At 43.5% G+C, this 14,968-nt stretch overlaps 1 protein-coding gene across 1 annotated transcript in view; it reads left to right on the top strand.

Annotated features, from left to right (window-relative positions):
• PDE10A (phosphodiesterase 10A) overlaps positions 1–14,968 on the top strand; it is a 309,295-nt gene that overhangs the window by 208,618 nt on the left and 85,709 nt on the right. Inside the window, exons 4-5 of the mRNA XM_065401635.1 lie at positions 2,393–2,513; positions 4,846–4,895. Coding sequence (XP_065257707.1) covers positions 2,393–2,513; positions 4,846–4,895 — 171 coding nt within the window. The remainder of the gene's footprint in view (positions 1–2,392; positions 2,514–4,845; positions 4,896–14,968) is intronic.

The following is a 14,968-nucleotide window of genomic DNA, read 5'->3' as shown; positions in this document are numbered from 1 at the left end:
TGCAGAAGTAACAATTGCTGGTATGATCTGTTGGCTCTCTCCAAATCATTGGCACTGCAAAAGGCATAGATTTCCTTTTCCTGTTCAACCACTGGCGAAGATTTGTTGCACAAGTGTTGCAGCATATGTGTGGGGCCCACCTCTTGTCCTGATCTCCAATTTTGCAGCCAAAATAAAGGTGATAGGCTTTCTTAACCATAGAGGTTATACTGCGCTTTTGTGATGCAAAAGTCACTTCACCACAAACATAGCAGAAGTTATCTGCACTGTTCACACAAGTACGAGGCATCTCTGCTCACTTTGGCTAAACAGAAATGTGTCCCTTTGCAAAATCAAACACTGACAAATAAGAGAGCACGACACTGTATGATTTCTAGAGCTGATATAGGGCAATTTGTTCAGCAGAGTGATGTAAGCTTCGTTATGATTGCATCATCCATGACTTCTAGGAATAACATGATGCAATTCATATCATGTATGATGCAATACCAGCTTCAGATTGCATCATTCATTGTTTTGCCTAAAAAGCAAGTACTGTCCAAACCCAGTCATAGATTTATTCATAGATCCAGTCAAAGATGTATTTTAGTCATTTCTGGTTTAAATTGAGATCCCTTCCCTTTATAACTCACTTATCCTCCGCCATTCCCAAGTCAAGGGTCGTATATACTGACCCAATAGCATATCTTGAAAACTAGAGCCAATCAACAATTTTAAGCATCATTTTCGTTCTCAGTGACCCAGAATTAGTAAAGTTTGACTACATTTATTTCAGAAGCATTTTGGCTGTAGAGCAGTGTTATTAGCCAGGATGGGCGGAATGGTGTCCCTAGCCAAGCTGGGAATGAGTGACAGGCCATGGCTCACTTGATGATTACCTGTTCATTCCCTCTGGGGCACCTGGCACTGGCCACTGTCAGAAGACAGGATACTGGGCTAGATGGACCTTTGGTCTGACCCAGTAGGGCCATTCTTATGTTCTTATGGAAAGGCTCTATACCAATATACAAATGCAGCCCTATTTATTCATGTAAAATGACAGGTTGTGATGCTCAGAATCTTTTTATGGCATAATCCTTAATACTACTAGTACTGGTCTGACCTAATCATATTTCGGTCTACAGTGTGAGCTGGTGGGAGAATGCGACCTAGTGGCTTTTTCACACAGCATTCATTTGTGCCCATTTCACCTACTGCTTTCTGCTTTTTGTTTTATTTTTGGCCCAGTTACATAATTTACTATACTCTGGGCTTCCTCTCCTCTTTCCAGTAACTACCTCACCAGTTTTGGTTATGGTCCTGAACCTGTGCTCACTGTCATGTACTGCCTTTTATAATGCTGTATTTGCCATGGTATCATGCTACACAGGAGCATTCACTGTACAATTGCACTTCCACCCAGGAAATGGATACCTGTCTCTTGAGGTTTTTGACAACCAGGATGCAGCTGAGTCTTTTGGGAATGGGGTTTGAGGCTGCACCTCCTTTTCCCCACAACATTGTAGGGAGGGTTGGAGGTTACCTGAATTATTTGTAGGAACTCCTATTTTATCATACCAGCAGCTCTTCACAGCAGCCAGCTTCCCGACTGCCTCCACTTCAATGTCCTAATTATTGTAGTTAAACTCGTTTCCCTCCCAGTTCTGTCTTTCATTTTTATTTGCAATGAATGCCTACTAAGCCACAGCAGCTAGCATTTCTACTATTTCTGTAACTTTTGTATAATTCACATACAACGCAGAACACTTTGTGCCAGCTGATGCAGTATTTCAAGGTCTGAGTTGCTTGTGCTAGCTCCTCAAAACTCTGATGCTCCCCACTGCAAAAATGATGCCTCATGTACCAACCAGTGCACTCCAGTAACCTCCATATCAGTTGCCAGGAAGCTCTGACCACTGTGACATCTGATGGAGAGGATTCTAGGACACGGTTGAATCTCCAAAGTGTAGATATATATGAGGCTGTGAGGGGAAAACAGACACACATCAGTTGGAGTACTAGAGAAGTAGGTAATGAAGTCAGAAGGTGGAGGCAAAAATAGCAGCCTTGTTTATAATGGAGGAAGGAGGTTAAAGGGAGGCATATGAAGGGTACCTGCCTATTAACTGTCACAAATCAGTTTCTTGAGATATGATCATGATTCTGGCCATGTGTAGCCAATTAATAATTGATCAATACATTTTGAACAATTGACTAGCTGGCTACAGCATGGAATGCTAATTCATATCACATGGCCATGGCATGAATATTCAGGCAATTGGGTTAGGGCTGACAATTGAGGATTAGATACATTACATCCACTCTGTATTCTATATACGTATGTTGAAAACACTTTTTTCAAGTTGTAGAATATGTTTGTTCTAAACTGGGTTTTTCCTCTTTGGTTCAATAGTATCAGGATACAAATATGCAAGGAATGGTATACGAACTGAACAGCTACATAGAACAACGGTTGGATACAGGCGGAGACAACCAACTTCTCTTATATGAACTGAGCAGCATCATTAAAATAGGTAAGGAAAAGGATTTGATGCCCTTTATTTGAAGCCTTATCTTGGTACTCTGTGCATTACTTATGCTATTAAATAAATATAGTTATTACAGAATAGCTGTACGTGCTTGGTACACCATCCTGCAACTGCATCCACACCCTTGCAGTGGAACTCCAACTTGGGGCAAGGGTCCACCCAGCTATGAGTCCAGTTGCAGGATCAGGGCCAACTGCAAGGCAAACCACCTGATAGATTAGGGTTAGGGTTAGATTATTCTAGTTTTGGTGTTGCCTGCCAGATTGATTTGGAAAGTCATAGAATTAGCTATCAGCAATATTATTGCAAATCTTGACTGCTCCTTTATCAAAAGTGAGGTGATTTGGGTGTGTGTTTTCCTAGAAGATCAAATAAAACTCTATAGAGTTACAGCACTTTTTGATGTGATATAGGTGCCTCTTTGTGAAAAAGAATATTGTCCGAGAATAAAAGTGAAACACGTTTCCTGTAAAAATGTAAAGCTTTCATCACCTCCCCTCGCCCCAAATTTTAACCAACGTGAGTACAGACAGATTTGCATTGAAAGCAACTGTTCAGGCTTGTTTACCTCACATACTTTGCAAATAGTTGTTTTACAACCTTTCCCCCATATCCCTACCACTCTGACACTTTGTAACATGAAGCTGGTTCTTCTATTTTATGTGTATTGTGTTTCAAATGGACTGTATTTGTTTACTGTCACTTTAATGCAGCAGTTCTCAAACTGTGGGTGGGGACCTCAAAGTGGGTCGGGACCCTGTTTTTATGGGGTCGCCAGGGATGGCGTTAGACTTGCTGGGGTCTGGAGCCAAAGCCAAAGCCTGAGCACCACTTCCTGGGGCCAAAGCCGGAGGGCTTCAGCCCTGGGCAGTGGGGCTCAGGTTACAGGCCCCCTGCCTGGGGCTGAAGTGGGGCTTTGGCTTTGCCCCCCACCCCCCAGGGCAGTGGGGCTCGGGCAGGCTCAGGCTTTGGCCCCCTCTCCAGGGGTCATGTAGTAATTTTGGTTGTCAGAAGGGGGTCATGGTGCAATGAAGTTTGAGAACCCCTGAGGGTTCTGATTCAACTTCAACCCAGCTGGTCAGTACTGGTTTATATTAGAGAGCAAATGAGAGGCTGGAGGCAAGACAGAGGCAGCACATCCTTCCATACTCCTAGTAGACTAGAGAGTACGTTTTCTTTCTTTAACTTACAATGCACTTCTTTTCTGTAATGTCCAATAGACACACAATATTTTCTCTAGAAATGACTTTGGAACTCAAATACAAATGAGCTTCTCACTGACTGGCAATGATGTCATTCATATCCATGTAAATAATTAAGCAATCAGACAGTGGGGTTTTGGTTCTGTCAAACATGCACAGAAGGCCAACTGACTTTAACCGCCCCCAAAATGTAATCATTTCTCTGAAATGCACTGCCTGGAGTGTTTTATTTGTTCATAAAAATGAGGAAATCATTCAGACCTGTGTATTTACAGGAGATAGTATTACTGATGGACAGAGAGGTCTACTTGTGCCCAAAGTGTTAAGCCTATTTTGTAATGCTGAGTGTAAAAGCACAGGCTTGATGTGTTCTTCTATTTCTGAGAGTTCTTTTTCGTTTTAGCAATAAGATACCTCTGATGGTTTATTTCTAAGGAATTATTGCACTTTTTCGTGTTTAAACACTTAGCCTTTGGCCTTATGCCTCACAATACCACCTGAGTCTTGCAGTAATTGCCAGCAGATATTTACTCCCTGGAGTATCTTAATGTATTTAATACAGAACAGCTATGGAAAACATAGGCCTCCATATGTCATAGAAACTAGAAACAATCCCGTCATACACACTTAGTGGCAGCATTTGAGGCTTATTCATTGTTTTGCCATGCTTATGTATCTTAAGGCAAGGACAGAGATATTTACGCTCTATACATGGGAAACAACTTTTCTTCTGTTGATGGAAAATGTGCTATCTATGTTCTATATGATTACATTGTGGATGTGTATTTTTACTTAATTATTATGCTGTAATATGTATTCATGCAATGTAATATTCACTAGACATGAAGTAAAGACTAGGTAAGTTTATCAGGTTGCAGCTTCCAATTATGTCTCAAATATATTAAATTTTGGGGGGGAAACAGATAGTATTATCATATGCCACTAACTTTGCAGGGTTTCTGTGCAGTTTCAGGGGATACAGCAATGGTGTTTCACATTCAGAAGTTTAGCTGATTGTCCTAAGTGGAATGAGTCTATGGTTTCACCTTGGAGAACATGCAAAAGTTTGATTCTCCCTCTGAGTACAATTACTTCTTTTATTATTGCTTTGGCAGCTACAAAAGCTGATGGATTTGCACTATATTTCCTGGGAGATTGCAATAATGTAAGTATTCTGGATTTAGATGCTGCTTTTCTGTACAGTTAACTAAAAGTGCATTTTCCACTTCCCCAAATATACTGTAATCTTATTTTGTACATCATTTAGCAGGAAATGCTAGTTAAGTGCTGAATATTAATTTTACATTATTTTTGTTTCTGTAGATGCAATGTAGCTGAATTTAGTGACGAGCAAAAGTATTTTTTGCACTGAGCTTCCAAGGGCCTTGCTTTATAATCATATTCTTTCTCTAAAGTCTAGCAACTTCATTAATAAAAGGCAGCAGGTTGAAAACAAACAAAAGACAGTACTTTTTCATACAATGCACAGTCAACTTGTGGAACTCATTGCTTGGAGATATTGTGAAGGCCAAAAATGTAACTGGGTCCAAAAAAAGAATTGGATAAGTTGATGGAGGATAGGCCCATCAATGGCTATTAGCCAAGATGGTCAGGGATGCCACCCCATGCTCTAGTTGTCCCTAAACCTCTGACTGCCAGAAGCTGGGAGTGGTCGACAGGAGATGGGTCACTCAATAATTGCCCTGTTCTGTTCATTCCCTCTGAAGCATCTGGCATTGGCCACTGTCGGAAGACAGGATACTGGGCTAGGTGGATGATGATCTGACCCAGTATGGCCGTTCTTATGTTATTATAAAGCTGCAAGACTGCGTTCTTATACAGTTTATCCCACAACATGGCCAAGCACAAGCCCAGGCATTTATCCAGAGATGTTCTCTTTAAAGAGAGAAAATGTGACTTATTCTTTTTATCCTGTTAAATTTCTGGTTTCTAAACTTCATCAGTTTCTCTGTTGTTGTCAACTGTAGCCTGAAAATGAAGTAACCTAAATTTCAAACTCAGGCATTAATTAACATGAAGAAATAGATCACATACATTTAAAGTGGGTTAGCCAAATTAATTTGTGATATAAATTAATTGGCTACAACAATTATAACAGGAATGAGTTTAGTCCAATGTTGTTAGTTGCATAATCACTATTTTGCTGTGGTTTTTAGAATGCATTAAGTTAAGCAAAAATGTTTATCTTGGCAATTCTATCCAGATACCATCATATAAGATTTAGTTACTTGACAAAATTGCAGGCAGGAAAATGTAGTTACACTTTAAAGGGACACCATTGAGTTAAAAATCACACTTTTGTCTGAAAAAATGCATGCCTACTGTTGGTACAAGAAACACCTCCAACTCTTATAAATGCAACTGATTAGAGAGGCAAAACATTTTTCTCCGTTGTTTTAGTTTAATCTTTCACATTAGTCGGCTCTCATGGTTTATTCCTGCATAGTCCATTATTCAGTTTCCCCTGCTGCTGTTTGTGTGGGTCTTTCATGCAGCAAAAGGGAAGAGAAAATGACTTACAAAACAGCAGGAAAGCATGATTGTAAAGGTGCACAAACTGACAGGGGACCAGTGTACTACCTGAAAGTACTTTTAACTCATTTTTTAAAAATAGACCAGTCGACAGTGTCCCATTCAAAGGTATGAATTAAATGTCGTACAATATCCCTTTCAAAGTAAGAAATGAATCTAACTTTTGAGTTCTAGTTCACTCCTTTAATAAATATTTGGTCTAATAAAGATAACCCATTTTGTGATTCAGAAATCAGTCCTGTTCTGAGAGAGTTTTGTAACATAGGTATTTCCTTCAAAAGACTGATCACTTTTCTTCCGTGGGCATATGCTTCATCACACATTGCCCACCTACTGTCAATACCATCTTCCGTTTTTTTCTGCCCAATTCTGGCATGTAATCATTGTTCCAGTCTGGGGGTGATGCAAACCTCCACTGAGCTCACAGGAAGTTTAGCCTTCACTTATGAGGGTGCAGCATGTGGATGGCTGGCTAGCTCTGCTTGTGGCTGTACTCTGTGAGAACTGAACAATGGCCCGACCTCTTCCACTTCCTCTTTGCAGAAACTAGTAGCAGCATTAACCTTACAGCTCAAGATTTCAGATTATGCCCATCTTCTGCATGGGGGGCACAAGATGAGGAGGGGTACCTTACAGCTTCATGACCTCTTGAGCAGCTGACATGGAGACTGTATGCAAACTGATCTTAGCTGTCTTTATAGCTTTTTAGACAAACAAGATAATGTGCTCCATTATAATTAACTCTAGCACTGAAAAAAATAAATACCAGCTGCATAAAAAATACACATTGATTACATTTGTCACTGAAATGTGATTACAATCGCCCCACAATGGTATGGTGTTCATCTGCTCATATAGGGCCTGATCCAAAGCCCATCAAAACCCATGTGAGATTTTCTGTTCACTTATCATAGAATCATAGACCTGGAAGGGACCTCAAGAGGTCATCTAGTCCAGTCCCCTTCACTCAAGGCAGGACTAAGTATTATCTAGACCATCCCTGATAGGTGTTTGTCTAACCTGCTCTTAAAAATCTCCAATGATGGAGATTCTATCACCTCCCTAGGCAATTTATTCCAGTACTTAACCACCCTGACAGTTAGGAAGTTTTTTTTAATGTCCAACCTAAACCTCCCTTGCTGCAATTTAAGCCCATAGGTTAGGTCCATATTGTACTCCTGTCACTTAATAATAATGCAGTAGACGTCTTTTGTAAAAAATTGTAACTAACAGTTAATTTGGGGATCCTTGTTCCTGTGTACTGGACTTGTAACATTTTTGTCCTACCCTAAGTTTTGTGGTTTTAAAGGGGGTTACATTTTCAAAGGCACAAATGGCAGTGAGGTATCTAACTACCATTGACTTTTAGTGCGAGGTAGGTATCTCTCATTGCCAGTTGTGTGTTTGAAAGTATTCCCCTTGGTGGTTTAGTTACAGTTATTTCTGTTGCACAGATAAAACTTCCTGTGTTTTGCTCTTCTGTTCTGTGTAGCATATATAAATGCAAAATGATACAAGTTCCTAAATTTAGATGAATGAAGCAGTTAAATATTTACACCCACATTTTCAAAAGTGGCCTCTAATTTTTGGTGGCTCAGTATTTCAGATATCCAGCTTGAGATATGGATAGCTATACTCTATCAAGTTTGGCAACCAAAAATAGTGGACAATTTTGAAATGTTGGTCATAGGCTTTTTTAGTTAGCTTTGGAAATATTTGTAAAGCTTCTTGAATCCATCTAGTCAGTAATCTCAACAGTCAGGATGACTACCTTAATGTTAAGCCAATCTTTGTTTGAGCCTCATAGCATCATGTTTTTTGAATGAATAATTGAGAAGTTTTGGTGCCTGAGACTACTGACATCATTGTGTGTGGGCCTGTATATATGTATGTATCTGGGGAGAGGAGGGGTGGTGTTGTATAAGAACCTAGGAATCCTGGTACCCAGTGTTCCACTGTTGTCTCGCAACTAGTTGTGTAATCATAGAACTGGAAGGGACCTAGAGAGGTCATCTAGTCCAGTCCCCTGCATTCACCGCAGGACTATATTATCTAGCCCATTCCTGACAGATGATTGTCTAACCTACTCTTAAAAATCTCCAATGATGGAGATTCCACAACCTCCCTAGGCAATTTATTCCAGAGCTTAACCACTCTGACAGTTAGGAAGTTTTTTCTAATGTCCAACCTAAACCTCCCTTGCTGCAATTTAAACCCATTGCTTCTTGTCCTATCCTCAGAGGTTAAGAAAAACAATTTTTCTTCCTCCCCCTCGTAACAACCTTTTACACACTTGAAAACTGTTATCATGTCCCCTCTCAGTTTCCAGATTAAGCAAACCCAATTTTTTCAATCTTCCCTCATAGGTCATGTTTTCTAGACCTTTAATCATTTTTGTCGCTCTTCTCTGGTTCTCTCCAATTTGTCCACATCCTTCCTGAAATGTGGCGCCCAGAACTGGACACAATACTCCGGTTGAGGCCTAATCAAAGCGGAGTAGAGCGGAAGAATTACTTCTCATTTCTTGCTTACAACACTCCTGCTAATACATCCCAGAAGGATGTTCGCTTTTTTTGCAACAGCATTACACTGTTGATTCATATTTAGCTTGTGGTCCACTATGACCCCCCAGATCCCTTTCCGCAGTACTCCTTCCTAGGCATCCATTTCCCATTTTGTATGTGTGCAACTGATTGTTCCTTCCTAAATGGAGAACTTTGCATTTGTCCTTATTGAATTTCATCCTATTTACTTCAGACCATTTCTCCAGTTTGTCCAGATCATTTTGAATTTTAATCCTATCTTCCAAAGCACTTGCAACCTCTCCCAGCTTGGTATCATCCGCAAACTTTATAAGTGTACTCTGTATGCCAGAGGTGGGCAAACTTTTTGGCCCGAGGGCCACATCTGGGTGGGGAAATTGCATGCAGGGCCATGAATGTAGAGCTGAGGCAGGGGGTTGGGGTGCGGGAGGGAGTGCAGGGTGTGGGAGGGAGTGCAGTGTGCAGGAAGGGGCTCAGGGCAAGGGGTTGGGGTGGAGGAGGAGTGCGGGGTGTACGAGGGGGCTCAGGGCAGGGGGTTAGGGTGCGGGCTGTGGCAGCAGGCTCAGGGCAAGGGGTTGGGAGCTCAGGGCAGGGGGTTGGGGTGCAGGAGAGGTGCGGGGCTCAGGGCAGGGGGTTGAGGTGCAGCAGGGGTGTGGCAGGGGGTTCAGGGCAGGGGGTTCGGGTGCAGGAGGGGTGCGGCAGGGGGCTCAGGGCAGGGGGTTAGGGTGCGGGGTACAGGAGGGTTTCGGGGTGCAGGCTCCAGCCTGGCGCCGCTTACCTTGAGCAGCTCCAGGGTGGCAGCGGTGCGCAGCAGAGCTAAGACAGGCTTCCTGCCTGCCCTGGCCCCGCATCACTCCCGGAAGTGGCTGGCACCACGTTCCTGTGGCCCCTGGGGGGCGGGGAGGGGCAGAGGGCTCTGCATGCTGCCCTCACTGAAAGGGAGGGATAGCTCAGTGGTTTGAGCATTGGCCTGCTAAACTCAGGGTTGTGAGTTCAGTCCTTGAGGGGGCCACTTAGGGATCTGAGGCAAAATCAGTACTTTGTCCTGCTAGTGAAGGCAGGGGGCTGGACTCGATGACCTTTCGGGGTCCCTTCCAGTTCTATGAGATAGGTATATCTCCATACCTGCAGGTACCTCCCCTGAAGCTCCCATTGGCCGCGGTTCTTCTGGGGGTGGCAATCCCGTGGGCCATAGTTGAATGAGGGGGGATTTGATAGCAGCCTACAACTACCTGAAGGGGGGTTCCAAAGAGGATGGAACTCAGCTGTTCTCAATGGTGGCAGAACAAGGAGCAATGGTCTCAAGTTGCAGTGGGGGAGGTCTAGGTTGGATATTAGGAAACACTATTTCACTAGGAGGGTGGTGAAGCACTGGAATGCGTTACCTAGGGAGGTGGTGGAGTCTCCTTCCTTGGAGGTTTTTAAGGCCCGGCTTGACAAAGCCCTGGCTGGGATGATTTAGTTGGGAATTGGTCCTGCTTTGAGCAGGGGGTTGGACTAGATGACCTCCTGAGGTCCCTTCCAACCCTGATATTCTATGATTCTATGATAGTTTGCCCACCCCTGCTGTATGCCATTATCTAAATCATTGATGAAGATTTCAACAGAACTGATCCCTGCAGGACCCCACTCGTTATGCCCTTCCAGCATGACTGTGAACCACTGATAACTACTCCCTGGGAACGGTTTTCCAACCAGTTTTGCACCCACCTTATAGTAGCTCCATCTAGGTTGCATTTCCCTAGTTTGTTTATGAGAAGGTCATGTAAGACCGTATCAAATCCACCAGTAACGTGTGCTGTGACCCCATCTAAGGACTTACAAAGTCAGGATCAAGAGAAAAGTGAAGGCAACTGCTCTCTTAAGCTGGGGATTCCATTATGAATCCTTATTTGTACAGTTTATAGTTGCTATAAAAGCTCACTGTGGGAATCTTGACATGCAAAGTTGATAGTCATAGAGCAACTTTTTGGTATGAGATTTCCAATAACTACCTTTGGCCAATTTTAATGCATGAATTTATACACAGCACAGAAGAAAGTTTCCTTGTTTCAGATACTTTAGAATCTAGGTATCTAGGTTTACAAAGTGAGACCCAACAAGTGATTACTTCATATCATGGAAGATGTTTGTGCTTTTTTTTTTTTTTTTTTTTTTTTAATGTCGAAGGAACAGGGAACAGCCTTGTCATTGCAGTTTTAAAATTGGCGTTAATGAATTAGTCATAAATGCTTCCCACTCTCTTGGTTTTAGTATGGACAGCCCTTTCTGTACTTGAAAATTGCATTTGAATATGGTGAAATGAATATGCCTTTTAAAAAAATTACTGCATATTTGATTAATTCAAAAGAAAGCTCTGAATTAGTCTGTCTGCTGTATTCTGCTCTGTGCATAATACAGGTGTCACACTGGCTTCTAAAGAGGCATCTCACTAATGGAGAAAAGTCCTATATAATTTAACAGAACAAGATATCTTTCTGTAAGTGTTTTAACCATCTTACAGAATTGAATAGGAAATTATATCCCTGCTCTTGAATTTTATAAGATCGTTAAAATATATGTTAAGTAGTTGTCACTCCTAATAAAATTCCATAGGTTTTCAGAGTAATTTCTATATAACCTTATTGGTTTTATCTCTATTAAATTCTACAGGACTTTTCCATAAAGGTATGTTGGAGTTGTGTGGTGATGCAATGTACCTGCAGCAGTTTCCTGCTGAGAAAAGAGGCAAGTAGATTGCCCCCAAGATCTCTGGAGTAGGATCTCTGAGGTGGTAGCTGCTATATCCGTTTAAAGTGTTCACTGTGCTTTTTCACACAAACCAGCAGCCTTTAGCAGATGACAAAGGGGACATGGGCATTGGTTGTCTAGAACTGCTGGCAGTGCTAACACTCCCTTCACGATGTGCTCAGGAAGTGCAAGCACCAAGATTCTGCTGCCTTCTACACTGTTGCCTGAAAGAGTGTAAAGGGCTTCTTGTGTCCTGTTTACCTCCCTCCCGCGCACACATTCCCTGTACCCCTGTCCTAAGTAGCCTGTGAAATGGTCTACTTAAAAGTTTGTCTGATAGGCTGGTACAATTATAAATAAGACACTTTGGTCTTAAGGGCACTAACACGTGTTTGAAAATACCAACTAATTGGAGACTGGAACAGACTTGTAAGCAAACGGTAATGGTTCTCAACTCTCAGGGAAAGACTTTTATCCGATTTTGTTCCCTCCGTTTTATTACCCAAAACAGGGAATTACATACAGTTCAAAACTTTTGCAGTTATGGTCTTAATTGAGCATAGCATTTAATCATGTGCTTAACTTGAATGACTTAATTAAGTCCTATTGACTGCAGTGGGATTTACTTATGTTCCTAAGTACTATATTAAATAGGGATGGACTTGAGCACATGCTTCCAGTTTGGGGCCTGTGTGTGTGAATGTTCCCAAAACTTTTTGTTTTGTGTCACAACTACAGTATTTATGTATTAATATATGAGCATTTCCTGCAAATGCTTTCCACTCATGTAGTTCTTATTCCTGTGAGTAATTCCGCATTGGTTAGTTATAATACTATACTCATGTGAGTAAGTAGGTTTGGGCCCATTTAGTTTTTGAAATGTAATAGCAAGACCCCTACATTAGTTTCTACCTTATATTGTGAGCATTATCTATTTCCTGATGCTGTAAATTGCTATGACAAACCAATCATCCTCCCTTCAGATGGTGATTCACAACAGCTTTATTGTAAAGAGGATTGACAGAGGCCACAAATATGTGCACATACTCTGCGCTTCAGGGTGAATGTAATAGAGTTATTATTCTAGAATTCCTACAGTATGTAGAAATTATTGTTCTAGCTAGATATGCAGTGCCATCTAGTGACTTTATGTAGAAGGGAAGATTGTAGATATTAAGAACTCTGGAGTAATGACTAGTGACTGTAGTTGTCTCCGTTTTTGGATGGCCAAATGGAGACAGCTTAAAGGCCACTGATTTTTGTGAAAGTACAGAGCACCCATTCTCTGAAAATCAATCACTTTAAGGTATCTCAAGTTGGTAGCTCCCCAAATCACTAAAATTATTTCTGCCATTATACATCCTTTGTATATGTAGAGAGAAAAATCTTTGTTTCTTCCATATTTGTCAGTGTACATTGCACTGCCCAATAGCAAAGTCTCCAGCAATTAAATGCATTTAGAAATGGTAGCCTCCATCTTAAAAACAAACAAACTAACTCAGAAAATATACCAACTAGTTTGGAATTTTAGCACATGACTTTTAATTATGATAAGCAGTGCTGGATTTACAATGGTGCCAGTGGCGCCATGGAGCCCGCCCATGCTCAGAAGGGGCCCCACCCTGCTCTGTTTACACTGTGCCCCGAGACCCCGCCAGCCCGGTCCTCCACCCCACGCCCACCAATTGCTCCTCTCCACCCTCTGGCCCCACCTACTGGCTCCTCTCCGTCCCCTGGACAGACCTCAGTGCACCTCAGGCTCCAGGCAGTCTCTGCTTCCCACCACCTGTGGGGCCCTGCCTGTCTCCCCGGAGCTGAGCTGCCTGGGACTGGTGCAGAAGCCTGGCCAGTCTTGGCCAGTTGGGGGAGGAGGGGATAGTGTGGGGGGCTTGGCTGGGCCCCTCCAGGCAAGTAGGTCCTGAGCGAGCCTGGCCGGGGCAGGCTCTGGCCTGGCTGATTGCGCCACTCCCAAGAGATGGAGTGATTCCCCACCCCGGGACCAGCCCTGGCTGCACTGGTGGCTCAGCCCAGCAGACACAGTCGCCTCCCAGCAGGGCCAGTGAATGCGGCCAGGAGGCAGGGAGTGGGGGAATTGGTCTCTGGGGGCGTGTTCTGGGCTGTGAGGGGGCAGGAAAGATCTGTGTGTGTTGGGGCACTAGGGAGTGGGGGTTCTGTGTGGGGTGCTGGGCAGTTGTGGGGCTGTGGACTGGGGGGCCCTGGGCAGGGGTGGTGTGCAGGGCGCTGTGCATTTGTGTGAGGGGGGATGCTGGGCATAGCAGGTCCAGGGGGCTCTGGCCATAGGGAGTCAGGAGGGTGTTGCAGAGGTGCCGACTTTCTGATTTTCCCTGGGGGTGTTTGACCCCTGTTCTTCCCCTGGCCCTGCCCCACTCCACCTCTTCCTGCCCCATTCCGCACCCTCCCCCGAGCACCCCCCGTCCTCGCTTCACCTCTTCCGGCCCCTGCTCCTCCCCCTCCTCCCCAGCGCCTCCTGCCCCCTGCTGAACAGCTGATCAGCGGTGGGCAGGAGGTGTTGGGTTGGGGGAGGAGCTGATCAGCGGGTCCGCCAGTGCGTGCTCAGCACACACTATTTTTTCTGTGGGTGCTCCGGAGCACCCATGGAGTCGGCACCTATGGTGTGTTGGGGGGGACGGGACTGTGTGGCGTGGCATGGACCCACCCCCGAGGGCAAGGGTCATGCTGGCATCACAAGGCTGGGCAGGCCACTGTGCATCTGGCAACTGCCGGTTTGTAGATAGTGCCCTCGCACTGGGCTGGGCGGAGCGGGGCCACCACTGCAGTACCTTGCCCCATTGCCCTTGGATGGCCCCACACTCTGGGGATTGACCTCCCCGTGCCACTCACCATTTCCTCCATGGGGGCCCACAAATGTGTTTAGCTCTGGGCCCACAAAAGGTTATGCCGTCCCTGATGATAAGTCAGCATTCCCATCATTCAGCTTCACAATCCTTAAGTGATAAACTAATCAGCTATGTTACAAATTGTTTTACAGTGTACACATATGTTGTCCTCGCTTCAGTTTTCTAATATTATATCTGTTTTCCCAGCATACTTAATACTGTATTATAGAAAAATGCAGACCTCTTCAGATAAATCATGAGTTATCAATGTTTCTGTAAAAATGCAAGAAGTTATTGTTTGTTCTTTTCCCCCCGGCCGACTTCTCCTAGCAGTGGGATTGCTGGCAATTGTGTTCAAACACAGAATACAGTTGGCTTTAACTGTGGAAGATTTTTAGAGCGATAGCATCTGGCTGGTTCTTCAACTTGGGCATTTTACAATTCCAACCTTTTCTCCTGGGGATACTTTTCTATTGATTTGGTTTGTTGTATTGGTCATCATTTCTATTGGGCTTAGTTTTGTTCATTTAAGAATATGATTTTAAGGCACAGTC

The sequence above is a fragment of the Emys orbicularis genome, chromosome 3, assembly GCF_028017835.1.
Source record: "Emys orbicularis isolate rEmyOrb1 chromosome 3, rEmyOrb1.hap1, whole genome shotgun sequence".
In the NCBI taxonomy this organism is placed as follows: domain Eukaryota; kingdom Metazoa; phylum Chordata; order Testudines; family Emydidae; genus Emys; species Emys orbicularis.
Note: the sequence above shows the minus strand (reverse complement) of the source record. Positions and strands in the feature narration are given on the sequence as shown.